Source organism: Lithobates pipiens, unplaced genomic scaffold (assembly GCF_037356315.1).
Source record: "Lithobates pipiens isolate NorthernLeopardFrog02 unplaced genomic scaffold, aLitPip1_a1.2 Scaffold_18, whole genome shotgun sequence".
Classification (NCBI taxonomy): Eukaryota; Metazoa; Chordata; class Amphibia; order Anura; family Ranidae; genus Lithobates; species Lithobates pipiens.
The window spans coordinates 532007901-532026575 of record NW_027507758.1 but is presented as its reverse complement, the minus strand read 5'-3'; the positions used below and the strand labels follow the sequence as shown (position 1 = coordinate 532026575).

At 40.7% G+C, this 18675-nt stretch overlaps 1 protein-coding gene across 2 annotated transcripts in view; it reads left to right on the top strand.

Moving 5' to 3' along the window:
* The window catches only part of NBAS (NBAS subunit of NRZ tethering complex), a 1050553-nt gene that overhangs the window by 783379 nt on the left and 248499 nt on the right, over positions 1–18675 (top strand). For both annotated transcript variants that reach the window (XM_077488811.1, XM_077488809.1), the window contains one exon: positions 6906–6995. In XM_077488811.1, coding sequence (XP_077344937.1) covers positions 6906–6995 — 90 coding nt within the window. The remainder of the gene's footprint in view (positions 1–6905; positions 6996–18675) is intronic.

Sequence of the window (18675 nt, the reverse complement as noted above, 5' to 3'; positions counted from 1 at the left end):
AAACACCTAAAAGTGGCAGTAAAAATGCCCAGTGTGCATGAGGCCTAAAAGGTAAAGGGTGGGGAAAGTCTGAAACAAAAAAAAAAGGCAGAAAAATGTACAGAGGCTAAAGTGGTTAATCATTAAACATTTTTTTAAAATTCTTTTTATGACCTATCCGTGATTCCATACACAGCTGAATTCAGTCATGTTCTGCACCAAGGGCTGCCCGTGATGTAGCAATGTACTGAAGGGCAGAAAAGTACAGATTAGACCACACCAATGTACCGACTCGTTCCTAGTTCAGTGAGTAAGCAGGTTATGTCACCTTACTGCCTATGCAGTGTGGCAGGCCTGTCTGTATCACAAGACTGGCTGAACTGAATTTCAAATATTTTGTCAGAGAAAACGATACACATATGTGTGTTTCCACAGTCTGTCAGGTTTTTGCCTTTAAGAGCAAACAAACATGTCTACATGTATGAGTGTGTGATACAGATTTCTTGTTCATTATTCACTGGAACCTGTTACTGTGTATCTAAATTATTCATCACTCTTTCACATGGAAATGAGCCCTTGAAACATTTTGTGTTTTGTAACATTCCCCGGGCTGATTTCAGCCGCAGAAATATATAGTAGCTGGAAATTTTCACTTCAGAATATTGATGACAGCCATTAACGTAAACACTTCAATGTGTCAGTCACGGCGGGAAGAACAGCGGTTGTTGTTTGTCTGGCCTTGTGCAGAAAAATCTCTTTCATATGCATTTAAAATCATGCCAAGTGCATTCTACCAGAGATGGGAAAATGCACATATAAATATTATCTATAAATCTATAGATGGAGAGTAAGGTTCACTGACCTTACAGGAAATACAGGACTGTTTTTATGCTTTTCATGAATGCAGCAACAGTTCAAAACACAGAAACGTGGGAGGGTTGGCGGGGTTGCCTTATTAAACAAAAGAAGCTGATATGGTCGCCTTCAACAAGAGTATAAAAGGTATAATAATCATGAGGCAGTAAGCCTGCATTCACACCCGATCAGAGCATAAGGGAAGTGTGTCCGTGTTGATTTTAAATTATTTTTGTGCGCCTTTTACAAGCTTTGTGTGTGTATCAAGCTTTAGGCCTTTGTTTACTGAGCTAGACAAGGGGAGGAGGGCAATTCTAGAAGAGGAGAGATATTCTTCAGATGTAATAATTCTATTTACGGCGTGTTTACAGGTGCACCTATTTAGGTCTTTGGAAAAAACACTTAAATACACTTAATATTAAAAAGGTCATGTATGAGCATATGGTGACTGAGCATACAAGAGTGAACACTAACGAAAAATTTGATTCTGCATGTTATTGTGGTCAGGCGTAAGGAAACATACTAAGAAATGTTCAAGTGTGAATGGGGGACCAACACCAAATTGTATTCGGATGAAGCTTTTTTTAGGCTGGGTTACATAGTAGGTGAGGTTGAAAAAAAGACACAAGTCAATCGAGTCCGACCTATGTGTGTGATTATATGTCAGTATTACATACGTGCACAATATCCCTACACCCTTAGTGGTGTATATTCCTGTATGTTGCGTCGTTCAGGTGCTTATCTAATAGTTTTTTGAAACTTTCGATGCTCCCAGCTGAGATCACCACCTGTGGAAGGGAATTACACATCCTTGCCGCTCTTATAGTAAAGAACATTTTACGTAGTTTAAGGTTAAACCTCTTTAATTCTAATTTTAATGCGTGGCCACATGTCTTGTTAAACTCCCTTTAGTGAAAAAGTTTAATCCGTATTGTGGGGTCACCAGTACGATATTTATAAATTGAAATCATATTTCCTCTCAAGCATCTCTTCTCCGGAGTGAAGTTGTTCAGTGCTCACAACCTTTCCTTATAACTAATATCCTCCAGACCATTTATTAGCTTAGTTGCCCTTCTTTGTACTCGCTCCATTTCCAGTTCATCCTTTCTAAGGACTGGTGCCCAGAACTGGATAGCATACTCTAGGTGCGGCTGGACCAGAGTCTTGTAGAGAGGGAGAATTATTGTTTTATCTCTGGAATTTATCCCCTTTTTAATTCATGCCAATATTCTGTTTGCTTTGTTAGCAGCAGCTTGGCATTGCATGCCATTGCTGAGCCCATCATCTACTAGGACCCCCATAGGGTTCACACCTATGCAAATGGGATGCTGGTTTCCCTGCATCCAATTTGCATTACAGGAGATTGTGACCGACTCTCTATGGAGCCGGTTCACATATGTCCATTGCTTCTGTGGAGCGGTTTGCATCAGAGTGCTGTGCATCTTTGGCTCCATTTCATGGCCGAATTCAGGCAAAAATGTGGCCCTGATTTGTCCCTGAAACGGAAAAAAGGGATGCACTGGACCCCTTCTGCAAGCCGTATCCATTGGAGGTGTAAACCCAGCCTAAAATTACTGAACTTTACAGAGTATCACCTGAGTGGTGTCAAGTAGCCTTTTGCAACCTTTTTAACATGGAGGATCCCATGAAATATTTGTTTAGGTCTTTGGGGGACCCCTTTCTATAATTACTATATCTACAGTTCATGGTTCTAAACAATAAAAAAAAATGTTATGCTTATCTACTCTGTGCAACGGAATTATCAGACAAGTTATGGGGATGTGTTAAAGTTTCATGTGGTGTTAAAGAACAGCAAGATGTTCACAGGCAGCCTCAGGGAGGCGGGGGGGGGGGGGGGGGGAATGGAAGAGGTTCTATAAGTAATGCTGACAGACAACTGTCTGTTCTGCACCCGGAAAAATTTAGTTGTAAGAAGGTTTTGTTAGCCATCAAATGGGAAATGGCAAAAATTCCCTTTAGAATTAAGCCCCTTTCACATGGACATTCCAATCAGGTCTGCCTAAAAACCAGATTGGAAACCCCATGTGAAAGGGGCCTAAAGCTCAAAGTTAATGTTTGCATTTTACTTTAGGAGAGTTTTACTGATCATAAGGTCGATGCATCCCTACAGACAGGTGGTGAAAACAGACTTGTGTCAGTTTAAACCACTGTTTTAAATTGAGTTGCAGTTCAGTGAGTAAATTAAGTATTTGATCCCCAAGCAAAACAAGACTTAGTATTTGTTGGAGAAACCGTAGTTGGCAAGCACAGAGGTAAGATATTTCTTGTAGTTGGTTACCAGTTTTGCACACATCTCAGGAGGGATTTTGGTCCACTCTTCTTTACAGATCTCCTCTAAATCCTTAAGGTTTCCTGGCCATCGCTTGTCAACTTGAAGTTTCAGCTCCATCCATACATTTTTTATAGGATTAAGGACTGGAGACTGGATAGGCCAGTCTATAACCTTAATGTGCTTCTTCTTGAGCCACTCCTTTTTTGCCCATCTTCATTGTTCTGGCTGAGGAAAGAAGGTTCCCATTCAAGATTGTACAGTACATGGGCCCCATCCATTGGCCCCTCAATGCGGCAAAGTCTGCCTGTACCTTTCGCAGAGAAACAGCCCCAAAGCATATTGTGTCCACCTCTGTGCTTGACTGTAGGAATGGTGTTCTTAGGGTCACAGTCCACGTTTTTCTTCCTCCAAACATGGCAAGTCAAGTTAATGCCAAAGAGCCCACATTTTCTTATAGTCCTTTTCTGAATCATTTAGATGTTCATTGGCAAACTTTAGACAGGCCTGTGTATGTGCCTTCTTGAGGAGGGAGACCTTGCAGTCGCTACAGGATTTCAATCCATGGCGGCTTATTGTTTTACCAATGGTTTGTTTGGTGACTATGGGCCCAACTTCCTTTAGACCCTTCACAAGCTCCTCCTGTGTAGTTCTTGATTGATCACTCACTTTTCTCATGACCATCCTTGCCTCATGAGGCGAAAACTTGCATGGAGCTCCAGACCTAGGGCTATTGATGTTTATTTTGTATGTCTTCCATTTGAGAATAATCACTCCAACAGTTGTCTCCTCCTCATCATTCTTATTGCTGATGGTCTTGTAGCCCATTCCAGTTTTGTGCATGTCTACAGTCTTGTCCCTGACATCTTTTGACAGTTCTTTGGTGAGCCCATGATGGTGAGGTTTGAATGCAAGAAAGAGATTCTGTGGACAGGTGTCTTTTATCAACATACCAAGTTGTCATTAGGAACACTGTCATAAATTGACAGGACTAATCTGTGTACCACATGAGCACATACTGTAGCCAGGCTGTGGATGCCAGAATTATTGTTGGTTGGTAGGGGATCAAATACTTATTTTACTCACTGAACTGCAACTCAATTTATATAATTTGCATCTTTTGTTTTTTACTGTATGTATACATAGTAAACAAATCCCAGTTATTAAAATCCACAAAAAGAAAAATGTCCCATAATGAAAGGGCATTATAGGCATTATAGACCAAACCATTAAATTGTATTGTATGTGAGCAACCTTAACCACCTCGCGCCCGCCCTATAGCCGAATGACGGCCGTAGAGCAGGCGCGTTCGTCCGGGAGGTCATCCCTGGACGTCCTAATGTTTACTTCCGCAATGCGCGCCACCGCGGGCGCGCATCGCGGAAGTTCTGTGTTCGCCGTGTCCCCCGGGGTCGGGGGTGATCTGCGTGTCCAATGGGAGATGATCTCATATGTAAACATATGAGATCATCTCTCAGCGCCGCTCTCCCTCCTCACACAGACAGTGTGAGAGGGGAGAGATGAACGGCTGCAGCATATTAGTGCCACGTGTCATCAGTGCCACATATTAGTGCCACGTGTCATCAGTGCCACATATTAGTGCCATCTGTCATCAGTGCCACGTGTCATCAGTGCCACGTATAAGTGTCATCATTGCCACGTATCAGTGCCATCTGTCATCAGTGTCACGTGTCATTGTCCTGGTGCTTCAAAAGTGTAATAAATAGTCAACAAGTTAGATGTGTAATTTATGTTCCTAGAACACATGATGGCGCTACCTGCATGTTGGGCCTCTCTATGTGGCCAGGCTGTGAAAAAGTCCCACACATGTGGTATTGTAATACTCAGGAGGAGTACCAGAATTTTTTGGGGTGTGTCATTTGTGGTATACACATGCCAAGTGAGAGAAATAACCTATTACAATGACAATTTTGTGGAGAAAAAAAAAATGAAAAATCTTAATTTTGCAAAGAATTGTGGGAAAAAAATGACAACATCAAAAAGCTCACTATGCCTCTTACTAAATACCTTGGAATGTCTACTTTCCAAAAAGGGGTCATTTGGTGGGTATTTGTACTTTCCTGACTTGTTCGGGTCACAAGAAGCGAGATAGGCCACCAGTACATCAGATGTGATCAATTTTGTGCGATTCTCACCACAGCTTGTAGACTCTATAACTTTCACAAAGACCAAATAATATCCACTAATTTGGGTTATTTGTACCAAAGATATGTAGCAGTATAAATTGTGGCCAAAATGTATGAAGAAAAATTTGTAATTTGCATAATTCTGTCACAGAAACAAAGAAATATGCGTTTTTTTCAAAAAAATTCATTTATAGCGCAAAAAATAAAAACCCCAGAGGTGATCAAATACCACCAAAAGAAAGCTCTATTTGTGGGGAAAAAAGGACAAAAATTCATTTGGGTACAGTGTTGCATGACTGAGTAATTGTCATTCAAAGTGTGAGAGCACTGAAAGCTGAAAATTGGTCTGGGCAGGAAGGGTGTTTAAGTGCCCAGTAAGCAAGTGGTTAAAGAGCTCTTGTCTAGCATGTTTCTGTTTTGTTTTTTTGTTTGAAATAATGATCTTTTAGTGGCATTATTTTCTGCTGATCAGCACAGCTGACCCCTGGAACACATTTAATTACTCTTGCACATGTTAGGCCTTTTTAAAAGGATGGGTACACTTTAAAACAAAGTGCATGTATCCTTTTTGCTCTTCCCTAAATTAAAGTAGAACTAAAGACAATTTTTATTTTTTATTTTATAGGGTTATAACCGCTGTCTATTTTTGCCATCTGTATCTCATTGGGGAGATTTCCCTTAATTTTCTGTCCCATAGCTAAAGCAAAAAGTGAGAGAAAACTCCTCTGAAGTAAGATAATCCATGGTTGTCGCCATAACTAGTGCCCCCCATTGGAAGATATCCCTCTATCCTGTTGTTGTTCAGTCGTTTAGTCGTGTCCAACTCTTCGTGACCTCATGGACCATAGCGCGCCAGGCTTTTTTGTCCTCCACTGCCTCCCAGAGCTTGCTTAACTTTATTCTCATTGTTTCGATGATGCTATCTATCCATCTTATTTTCTGTCGTCCTCTTCTCCTTTTTCCTTCCATGTTTCCCAGCACCAAGGTCTTTTTTCAATGAGTCCTCTCTTCGCATTAGGTGGCCAAAGTATTCAAGTTTCGTATTCAGGATCTGTCCTTCCAGTGATTGATTTCCTAAAATCTAGAATTTTCTTTTATTTTCACTTTCAATGATAATGGAAAAATAGAGGACGAATCTCCATAACGGGGGCGCAGACAACAGTAAAAACCTGGCAGATGTTCTAATCCCTCTCCACTCTATCCAAAACTAGAGTAAAGTTTTGCCTTTTGTTCTACTTTACACTACCCCTTCCTAGATGCATACTATCCTCTATTCAGCAACCATGCGCTTTGCTTTTTTTTTTTGTACATCATGTTTTAAAGTCTCTGTGCACTGGGCCACATCTGCTCAGTAGTGTAGCGCCTCAGCGACATCTATGGAGCCACCTCCCTAATGTTTCTGTCAAGGAAAAACAGCCCAGAAGACTAACCAAAAGATCAAGGTAAGTATGCTTCTGGAGATGGTAAGGGTTGGGTGGTTTAGGGAAGGAGGACATTTTCTGTCCAGCTCTTTTGTACTTTTTACCACTGATACATGATTGTATAACATCAGTACTTATTTATATATTTAAGCAATATTTTGAATCTGTCAGTCAGAAAAGCAATGTGAATTCATCCATTTTGTTTACTTCCAGGGAGGAAAATAAGTATGCCGATGCCATTAAAGAGCCTTTAAAGGTCCTGGGAAGCATAGTAAGAGAAGTGCATCTGAGCACAGAGAGAGGGTGAGTACCAGCAATGCTCCGATGTGATTGGTTTAAACTGGGCTTCCTGGTTTCAAAAACACTTTGTAGGTTGCGGTGAATTTCCATGTTGTAAGCCCAAGCACTCTCTATACTGTCTGAACCCATGATCCATATGTACAATGGTAATCAAAAAAAACAAAACAAACAAACAAAAACTGTATAGTAAGAGAAGTGTGCCTGAGCATAGAGAGAGTGTGAGTACCAGCAATGTTTTGGTGTGTTTGGTTTAAAACTGGGTTCCCTGGGTACAAAAAGACTTTTGTAAGGTGCTTTGCAATTCCATTTGTACTCACAGCCCAAGCTCTTTCTATACTATTTGAACCCATGATCCATATGTACAATTCTAAAAAGAGCAAAACAGTATTTGCTCCCAAAGTGGCCACATACATAACCCCTGTGTTGTTCCAAAAACAAACGCAACATACCCCTTTAGAAGAAAACTGTATTATATTTTTTAGATATAAACTGTGTGCTTAGCCAGTGTTTATGTGTACTGTATGTGCTGCTTTGACTAGGGGAAGAGATGGAATCTAGTCCCTGCTTTGTGTGTACTGACGATTGGCGGGTATCAGAGGACATTGAGTACTCGGCAGCCTTTGAAAGGCTGATACCATGTGAGATTCCTGTACTTAACACTAATTGTGTTAATTATTATTATTTTTTTTTAAAAGCAGTTAATGATTGAAACGTAATAATCTACGATTACATAAAACAAAGCGTTTAGCTTTAATGTTCAATGAACGATTAAGATGGGTGATTGTCAAGTTCTATCAGACACCTTTCTAATAATACTTTGCAAGGAACCATAGGCAACTATGGGGTAATCTCACGATTGGACCCTCTGAGAAAAACCCTGTAAGTAGGAGTCCAATACGTTTTCGATAGAGTAGGCAAGGATTAGAACTCCATTTTCTCTTTTCTTATTGCTATCTGTGTCACAGCTCAGCAATGGTTGGAAGATGTATTATTTTGTTTGTTCTGGAGATCATTGTCACCAGGAATGAAAGTGATGGGAAAATCCAGATTTAAGTTGCCACTAGAGCAAAAACAGAAGGGAAATCTTCCAGTAGGAAACTTGTTGCAATCTGAGAGGGGATTTTTCTCACTCACTTTTTGCTTCCTGTTGACGGGAAGTGAAGGAAAATTTCTGCAATAAAACATAGACAAAAAAAAAACTGGCAGGGACTTTAACTATTCTATATTTTAATCTAGTGTGGTAGTGTGGTACCCCACCAGTGTATGGGTCCAGGATTCTCAACTAGGCAGGTTGAGGGGCTCCAGGGTATTTGCTTGTTTGAGAGGAAACTGGCTTTTAAGTTTCTTCATTATTTAGTAAGGTCCACTTTGGGACCTGGATCTGGGTTTTGAGACTCACCGGCACACTGATTGTTCAGGTGTGCATGGGCCTGATGGTAGAGTCATGACTATGGTTCTGGGCTCCACTCTCCTGAGGAGTCCAGGCTTGCAAGGGAGAACCCGGAGAGTGCCGGGGTGCACTGGAATAGCCAGAGAGTGCAGGCTGCACTGTGAAAGCCAGAAACCCAAGTTTAAGGTCGCTAACAGTAGTTGGGAGAGCTCCACGTGGGAGCCCGAGCAGTGGTGCTTCTGCTGCTGAAGAGAGCCAGGTGGGTCAGGATTTTGTTTGCAATGCTGCATGTGCAAGCCAGGAGGCTGAATATCCTTTTATTTAATCCTGATGGTGAAAACCCCCTGTGAGGGAAACCACTTTGTTTTCGTTTTTGGAACATTGTTTGATTTTCTTTAATAAAAGTGGGCCAACAGGCCCTGAAAAGGAATCATTTGTGTGGACTATCCTAGCTAGTGGGTGCTACACTTGAGCTAAGTTTGGGCTTTAGAAATACTTAAAGTGGTGTTCTACACAAAAAAAATGCTTAAAATTCCTAAAAAAATAAATAAAAAAATTGGGATTTTTTTTAACTCACCTCTAAATGCCTGTTGCTAGGGGGTCCCTCGTAGTCTGCCTCCTTCAGTGCCTGGGCTCCTGACGTCACTTTCTCTCGGTGCAGGAGGGCTCCGCTCCGCCCCGTCCCTCCTGTCAGTCATCTGGGACACATGACAGGTCCCAGATGACTGCGCGGCCAATCACGGCACACGCCACCGCTCGCGCATGCGCAGTGGGTGCCCGGCTGTAAAGCCACAGCCGGGTGCCTACAGTTGCAATGCCGGCGATGCCAAGAGGGGGGGGGGCAAGCAGGGCTTCGTTCCCCCTAATCGCTGGACCCTGGGGCAGGTAAGTGTTCGATTATTAAAAGTCAGCAGCTGCAGTATTTGTAGCTGCTGACTTTTATTTTTTAAGGGAAACTCCTCTTTAATTTTATGCTTTTAATGTCCCCACTAGACATTTTTTTTTTAGTCATGAAAGTAATATGGTATTTTTTGTGAAAATTCTGGTTGTCTGGCTAAGAGAGTTACTGAGATAGAAGCAGAATTGCAGTCAAGAATTCTAACTGTACCTGCAGTGACTCAAATCTGAGAGTTAGAGGATCAGCATTTTAGAAAGCTAACATTGTCAAAAAGAAGTACAATGGCAGGCTGATTTTTTTTTTCACCTTATGACCCGGTTCCTTTAAATATTTAAATCCTAGTGACTATTCAAATAGGAATTTTTTTAGTTTTGTCAGTGACTTAGTTGAGTATTTTTTGCTGCTTTTTTTATTTTACCTTGTTTAAGTTGTTATTAGAAATTCTTTATCTAGAGACAGAATTTGTATTCTACATCTGCCACATTTCACAGATGTACGTGCATCACGTCAGGAGTGCAGATAAAACAAATGTACACATTGGAGTGTCACCTGTATATTTAAGTGACAGATGTCTGCATTTCCAGGTTGTGTTCACAGCCCAAACACTCTGTTCATTGCCTGATTCTATCTTTATAATGTGACAGCAGTTTGCATAGTTCTAATTAATTTAAAAAAGAGACTCCGCTCATCCTGTTTTCTTCTAAACCGGCCACATAAAGTAACCTGAGTGTAATTTCAGAGTACCATGATGTCTGTCTGTGAGAAGAACACTATTTGTTATGTCCTCTTTTACAGATAAGGGCAGTTGGAAGAAACATGGGGACCTGCTTGTAATTTTTACTTCTGTTGTAGATAAACTGGTGTGAAGAAAGCAAAAATGCTGGCCTGTGATTTTTTTTTTTTTTTTTAAATGATACTTTATTGAGTAAAGAAAACCAGTTACAGTGGAGAGGCGTTTATAGAATCCAAAATACAAGTGATTACAGAGGTAGTGAAACGGAGGATACTAACCTGTCTATAGGTTATCAATGTAATCGCCATATTATCACAGCTGACATGCATGCATTCACTTGTAAAAACTGACACATTCAGCTGTAGTGAAACTCAAGGAACCATTCTTTTCAAAAGAAATTCCAAACAAACAAATTTTGCCTGTCATTAACCTTGCACAGAACGGGAGAGGGGAATGCAAGGTCAAAGCCAAGGCAGCAGCCATGAATAGTACAATATATACAAGTACCCCACGCAACCAAAATTGTGAAAAGGATTAGCAGCTAGCACGAAAAAACAGATACATTTGTTCCCCAATGTAAAGAAAGTGTATATAGTGCAGCGCTAAAATTCACCAGATTTGCGTAACCAAATCGTACATATATATAAATATTGTAACAAAAAGCAGCAAAAAACATGTATAGAATAATGTTGCTACCGCATTTGAACTACACATATTGTGAAATGTGACAGAAGGATATATATTATAACCACAATAACATCCATCAAAGAAACTATGTAAAAATTATAAACTGAGAAAGTCCATAATATATCAGTGCAGAAAAAAGTCTACCACAGTGATCAAGAACTTGATAATCTTCAAATCCACCAAATATTAAGACATGTTCACCCATGTGACAACACCACCACCGGTGAGAATATGAGCTTACCAGAAAATTTGGACTCAAAAAGAACGTATGTTCTGTGAGTCGATAGGGCTTTATGATGTACACTGGCAGCTGGAGTGTAACCTGTCAGGATCTTATCACATATGGAAGGTCCATCTAGATCTTGTCCAAAACTTGTAAACACTGCCTCTCCACCAGCGGATAATTATTATCGATTGATACGCGACAAATAGGAGGAATAAAAAGACAGCCACATAGCGTATTTCCGTAATTACGGCAAAATATTTATTAAAAAGTATTGCACTTAAATTTAAGAAGTACCATCAATCGCTTTTTAAAAACAATGGCAGCAATGGAGTCCATCCGACGCGTTTCGTCTCACTAGCAGCAGCCATGACCCCATCAAATGGGCCAAAGAAGCGGGGAGGGTGGGCATCATCCCCTATGCACACTTTATTGTAGGGCATGAAAAAGTTCTCTGTAACCAAGGATTTAAAATGTTCTCATATCGAGTAGGGCAACCCCATATATATTTAGGGAGTTATCTAGGTGTTTTTCCAACTGAGAAAACTGGGATTGGTAAAGGACATTTTGTGAAGGACCACAACTTTACAGGCTTGAAAGAGAAGCTCATGGAATAGAGTAAGCTTCACAGGAGTTTATTCTAGAACCTGCAAAACATTCAATACACACATGCTATGGGTATGTTGTGCAAAAATGTAAAGATCTGCACTGAAAACAAGGCTAGTCCAAATTAAATGTAAAAAGGTTTAAGGAAGTTTTTTTGCAGTTGTGTGTCAAGTGATAGTATTTTGCGACTAGAAGCTGTTGTCAACACAGGGTAATGTCACGTCACTTTCTTATCAGTGTCTGGTGTAATAAACCATTTATATCTATCAATACACCTTTTCTGTCATGGTGTATGAAGAGGGCTTGGCGGGACCAACAAATGTGCCCCAGTGTGCCCTTTAGACAACCAGGGTTTTTTTTGTTAATTGAAAATCCTTTAGCTTTTAAGGGAAAATATGAGTTAGGGGAAGGCTGAGCCCTTCTCTAAGCCCTTGTACACACGGTCGCACATTCTGAAAACCAAATCCGTTGGATTTTGTCCGACGGATTTTGTCAGAAACTGTTGCATACACACGGTCGGACAAAGTTGTCGGAAAATCCGATCGTTCAGAATGTGGTGACGTTATTTTGTTACGATGGGACTACGTTCAGGCTAGTAGCCAATAGCTTTGGTCTAGGAATTTGATCTGAGCATGCATGACACTTTGTCCGATCAGAATTCTCTACAAACGATCGGACAAAATCTGATCGGATCATGTTGTCGGAAAGTTTTATAGCCAAGCTGGAAAACTTGGTCCGTCGGATATTCCGACAGAAACAGTCAGATGGAGCCCACGCACGGTCGGATTATCCGACAACACGGTCCGATCGGACATTTTCTGTCGGAATGTCCGACTGTGTGTACAAGGGCTAAGATGATCTTTGTAGAGATGAATTGGGTTTTGGTATGGGTGCTTTTTTCAGTTCTAGAAGTAGATCTGTGTAGGCCCCTGTCCTGGCACATAGACCATTTTGACTGCACTGATTTCAGATTAGTACTCAGACTACAAAGAATGGCCTCTCAATGTGAATAAATGGAATTCTTTTCTTTAGAACCTCTTTAAAAAGTTAAGAAGGGAATAGCTATGACTCAGCTGCATCAAGCATCCAGATTTCCCCAAGCTATAGGAGTATTCAGCATAATTACATTTCACTGCTACGCTGCTCCTTCTTTGTGTAAATGGATATTTTAATATTTCAGTACATTTATAATACTGATCTCATCAATAGTGTATGGGCAATGTATTCATTTGCTGCTCAGAACACATATTAAGTCAGAGCAGTTTCTAAGTGTGTACACAATTAGAGGCCTTGTTACTGTGTTTGTCCTTTCTGAACATGATCTGTATTCTGATTTAATATCCCTTGACACTCTGGACACTTCAGCTTAAAACGAGATCTGATTAGTCCCAATGAACAATGGCTTTCCTGCTAACAACTTGAATTGAAAATGTGACATTTTTATCCAGATCTTTTACATATTTATTAGGATTCTGGCATACCCTTGCTTTTTGTTACAGAAAGTATGTCATCATTGTAGGATATCAATTATGTAACTCAGCAGCGGTTTGTAGAGCCTAAACAAAGGCGAATTACCATTGGCCTGATTTGAATAATAGAATTTCCCTTCATATAGAAATAGTGACATTATTAGCAGCAACAACACGGCAATGTGAAGCTAAATAGGGTAAGTGATGGGCGTGGGGCACAATCTCGCTTCTGACAGGTTAATCTGCTGCTTGATCTTTGTGTTGTACTTTAACGTTTATTATTTTGTTTTATGCAGCCTTTCTGATTAGAAGGTTTTTTCTCATTATCTGCGTTTTTTAAAGAGCAATTTCAGGGATGATAAAACAATGTAATTGCTAATGGTAGGCAGCAAACTCTCTAGTTATGCTAAAGTCAGACATTCCACTCATCTTATTTTTATCTGATTTCTGACTAATTCACTGTAGCGAGCCTTCATGGTGTTCCTTACATGTATATGGAGATGTCATTTGAGGAAAGGGCCTTCTTAAAGGAGCAACACATGCAGATTAGCTATGAGAAATAAGCGTTTTACCCTCAAAAAGCATGAGCACTGTGCAAAGGGAGCATGGGGTTGCTGAAAGGGTCCTTCAGTTGGTCATCTGCATCTGTTGAATTGTACTTGGATGGATACCAAGTTTTATATGATTTTTTTACTGTTTTTCCAAGTCCCTTTGGGAGTATGACAAGTACTTATTAAACCTCCACAAAAAAATATAATAAGAATGAACTTAAGGATTAATTACTAAAGATTTAATGCAGTGGAGTGGTGCGACCCCACTGCTCTGGATCATGTAAATGCGTGATCCAGTATTTCAGGGTAAGTGATGCGTGCACTGCTCTGGTTGTGCTGTCATTCTCTACAGCACAAGTTGATCTGTGGGTCCCACCCAGTAGTCACTGACTTAGATCTAGACCATTCTTATAGCCAGCCAAAGGAAATCGCAAACAGGTGTTATCCTTTACCACTGGGTATAACAGGTGCGTGAAACCTCACCAATTATGGGTAATTTTTCTTATCCCGCACCCACTTAATGACTGTATATATTTAGGAATATGCAGTAATGATACACATATATGTATCTAATGATAGAGCTGTCTCTTTAAGGTCATTGTATATCCCTTCAGTATCAAAAGTATATAAATCACATCACTACTCTCTAGGACGTAATACATGTGTATACTCTGAAGGGTGGTGACGTGCATAAAGGGATGCATGTCAGACCCATTATGCTTTGGAATTGTTGTTGGCCCTGGGTGTAAAGTAAAAGACTCACTGAAAAAATCTTCCTAAACTGACATTAGTAATAAATGCCTTAGGAGGAGAAATGCATAAAAGACACATAACATAATTATGTGATATTAGATATGGCAAGTGAAAAATGGCATTAGTGTATCTGCCTTTTGTTTTTTCTTTACATACAATAGAGATTTGAAGAATAGTATTTATTATTATTATTCATATATATATATATGCAGTATCTCACAAAAGTGAGTAATCCCCTAAGTGAAAATGTACAAATTGGGCCCAAAGTGTCAATATTTTTCGTACAGGGCGCAGGAGGAAGCTGTCACTCAGGAAGTCCCTGGTCTCTGTAGGGGGAAGCTATGACATGCATGCATTCGGAGCATGCGTGCTCCTTCATCAGGCACCTGTGGTCCGATGAGACCAAGATAAACTTATTTTGTTCAGATGGTGTCAAGCGTATGCAGCGACAACCAGATGAGGAGTACAAAGACAAGTATGTCTTGCCTACAGTCAAGCACAGTGGTGGGAGTGTCATGGTCTTGGGCTGCATGAGTGCTGCCATCACTGGGGAGCTACAGTTCATTGAGGGAACCATGAATGCCAACATGTACTGTGACATACTGAAGCAGAGTATGATCCCCTCCCATCAGAGACTGGGCCGCAGGGCAGTATTCCAACATAACAACCCCAAACACACCTCCAAGACAACCACTTCCTTGCTAAAGAATCTGAGGGTAAAAGTGATGGACTGGTCGAGCCAAACCTAAACCCTATTGAGAATTTGTAGGGCATCCTCAAATGGAAGGTGGAGGAACGCAAGGTCTCTAACATCCACTAGCTCCATGATGTCATCATAGAGTAGTGGAACAGGACTCCAGTGGCAATCTGTGAAGCTCTGGTGGATTTCCTGCCCAAGAGGGTTAATTCAGTGCTGGAAAATAATGGTGGCCACAAAAAATATTGACAATTGGACATTTTCAATTAGGGGTGTACTCAGTGTTGTTGCCCGTGGTTTAGACATTAATGGCTGTGTGTTGAGTTATTTTGAGGGGAAAGCAAATTTACACTGTTATACAAGCTATACACTCACTACTTTACATTGTAGAAAAGTGTAATTTCTTCAGTGTTGTCGCATGAAACGATATAATAAAATATTTACAAAATGCTGAGGGGTGTACTCACTTTTGGGAGATACTGTGTGTGTGTGTGTGTGTGTATATATATATATATATATATATATATATATATATAAAATATGTATACATTTACAATCTAAGAGAGAGGGTCAAGAGATACAAGCGGTAATAACTGTGGGGGATGTGCTGATGGAGAAAATAAATGTACAGTTTTTAGGTGGGGGCCAGATAGGATTCTCTAAAGAGATGAGTTTTCAGGGATTGTTTGAAAGTAGCAAAGTAGGAGATAGACAAATTGTGGTAGAGCATTCCAGAGGATGGGAGAGGCTCATGAGAAGTCCTGGAGGGAGATAGAGAGCAGGAGGTCATGAGAGGAGCGAAAAGAACAATTTGGTTGGTATTTTAAGACCAGGTTAGTGATGTTGCTGGGGGCCAGCTATTGTTAGTTTCTTTAATTTAATTTGTTGGTTAAGTGGCAGTGAATGGAGGAATTGGCAGAGGGGGGTAACAGACACCGAGCGGTTTGTAAGGTGGATGAGCCTGGCAGCAGCATTCGTGATGGTCTGAAGGGGGGATTGCCTATTTAGAGGTAAGCCAATGAGGAAGGAGTTACAGTAGTGAAGGCGACAGCTGAACAGGGAGAGGATTAGCTTTGTGGTGACATTGGTTAGGAAGGGGCATATCTTGGAGATGTTGAGGTAGCAAGCTCTGGACAGCAATTGGATGTAGCACACATATATCTTGTAAAAAAAAAAATTGTGACTGCCACCATTTTAGTCTTCATGGCGTTTGAAATTATAAAATGTTTTGTGGGGTTTTAATGCATTTTCATGCAAAAAAAAAAAGAACTTTTTTGTATGTGTGTGCAAAATGAAAATATTTTTGCTGACTATGTAGTGTGTTCAGTAAATGCAACAGCAGAAGTAGTGGGCTTTAATTTTACCCAAAATTGTTTAATTGGATGACGATAGGTTGCTGATGTATAAGGACCTTGTGGAGCCTGCAAGACATGTGGTTAATAATAATAATACATTTTATTTATAGTGCGCTTTTCATCAAATAATCTCAAAGTGCTACAAGTTCAAACAAAAAAAAAAAAAAAAAAATGAAACAATTTATACAAAGAAACACACATCTAAAGGAGGCAGAAGGTTTTGCTAGAAAGAAATGTCTTAAGACCATTTTTAACCACTTACAGACCGGACCATTTTGCTGGTCAAAGACCAGACCACTTTTTGCGATTCGGCACTGCGTCGCTTTAACTGACAATTGCGCGGTCGTGCGAGTTGTGGCTCCCAAACAAAATTGACGTCCTTTTTTTCCCACAAATAGAGCTTTCTTTTGGTGGTATTTGATCACCGCTGCGGTTTTTATTTTTTGCGCTATAAACAAAAATAGAGCGACAATTTTGAAAAAAACATATTGTTTTTTACTTTTTGTTATAATAAATATCCCCCAAAAATATATAAAAAAACATTTTTGTCCCTCAGTTTAGGCCGATACGTATTCTTCTACATATTTTTGTTAAAAAAATTGCAATAAGCGATTATTGATTGCTTTGCGCAAAAGTTATAGCGTTTACAAAATAGGGATAGTTTTATGGCATTTTTATTAATAATTTTTTTTTTTACTAGTAATGGCGGCGATCAGCGATTTTTATTGTGACTGCGACATTGTGGCGGACACATCGGACATTTTTGACACATTTTTGGGACCATTGTCATTCATACAGTAATCACTGCTATATAAATGCAGTGATTCCTGTGTAAATGATACTGGCAGTGAAAGGGTTAACCAGTGGGTGGCAGTGTAGGGGTTAAGTGTTCCTAGGGGTGTGTTACTAACTGTGGGGGGTTGGGCTTTAATTTAGTGAACACTGATCTCTGCTCCAATCACATGGAGCAGAGATCAGCGTCACTAGTTGCTAGGCAGAATGGAGAAATGCTGTTTACAACGGCATTTCTTCATTCAGCCGCTCCGTGAGACGATCACGGGTATGCCCGCGGCGATCGAGTCCGCGGGTCCCGCGACCGGACTCACGGGGGTCCCGACCAGCATGGGAGCGCGCCGGCGGCGGCACGCTCTAGGTGGAAGAGCTGCAAATTTAAAGGGACGTACAGGTACGCCCATTTGCCTGCCCATGCCATTCTGCCGACGTACATCGGCGTGCGCTGGTCGGCAAGTGGTTCAAACAGTCAATAAATTGAGGAACCTTCAAGGTGTCAGGTAGTGCATTTCACAGGCGTGGAGCAGCTGCACAAAAGACCCCGTCTCCCATTGTCCTGAATCTAGTTCTCTGTATTTGAAGAAGGTTTGAGTGAGTGGATCGGAGGGAACATGTTGAGTTTAATGGTTTGAGAAGTTCTTTAAGATAGGGAGGGGCGTATCTATGGATACATTGGTGTGTGAGGGGAGAAACCCTTGTACTCAATCCTGGCAGAGACTGGAACCCAATGCAGTGAGCAGAGAAAGGGAGTAATGTGCTCATGTTTCCACACTCTCATCAGGATCCTTGCTGCAGAGTTTTGGATGTACTGAAGCCTCTGCAAACTCTGGATAGGAATCCCAATAAGAAGTGCGTTACAGTAGGCAAGTCTGGAGGAGACAAAAGCATGAACCAGCTTTTTGGCATCTGAGAAGGAGAGAATGGAACGGAGTGTAGAGATGTTACGGAGGTGATAAAAAGAAGTCTTGCATAGATGAATTATGTGGACCTCAAAAGTGAGTTCAGAGTCCATTTTTACACCAAGATTTGTCACTATTGATGAAATAGGAATGTTAGAAAAGGTGATGCTGGTAATGGAAGATGATTTGGTCTGATGGGGGGTGCCAATCAGGATAACTTCAGTTTTAGAACTGTTTAGTTGAAGAAAGTTGTGCTCCATCCATACCTTTATCTCCTCCAGACAGGTGGTGAGTACTGATAAGGATGACTGTAAAGATGGAGTTTCAGCTGTTGCATTTACATATAGCTGTGTGTCATCAGCATAGCAGTGGAACAAAATTTTGTGGCGGCTGATAATTTGGCCAAGGGGGGCAAGATAGAGCATAAAAAGGATGGGGCCAAGAGCTGACCCCTGGGGACATCACACGTGACTGTATGTGGATTTGATTTGTAATGACTCAGAGAAATTGATTCTGTCCGGTTTGTTAGGTATGATTTGAACCAACTGAAAGCTGTTTCATTTAATCCAGTGATATGATGGAGCTGGTTTAAAAGCATACCATGGTCAACAGTATCGAATACAGCAGAAA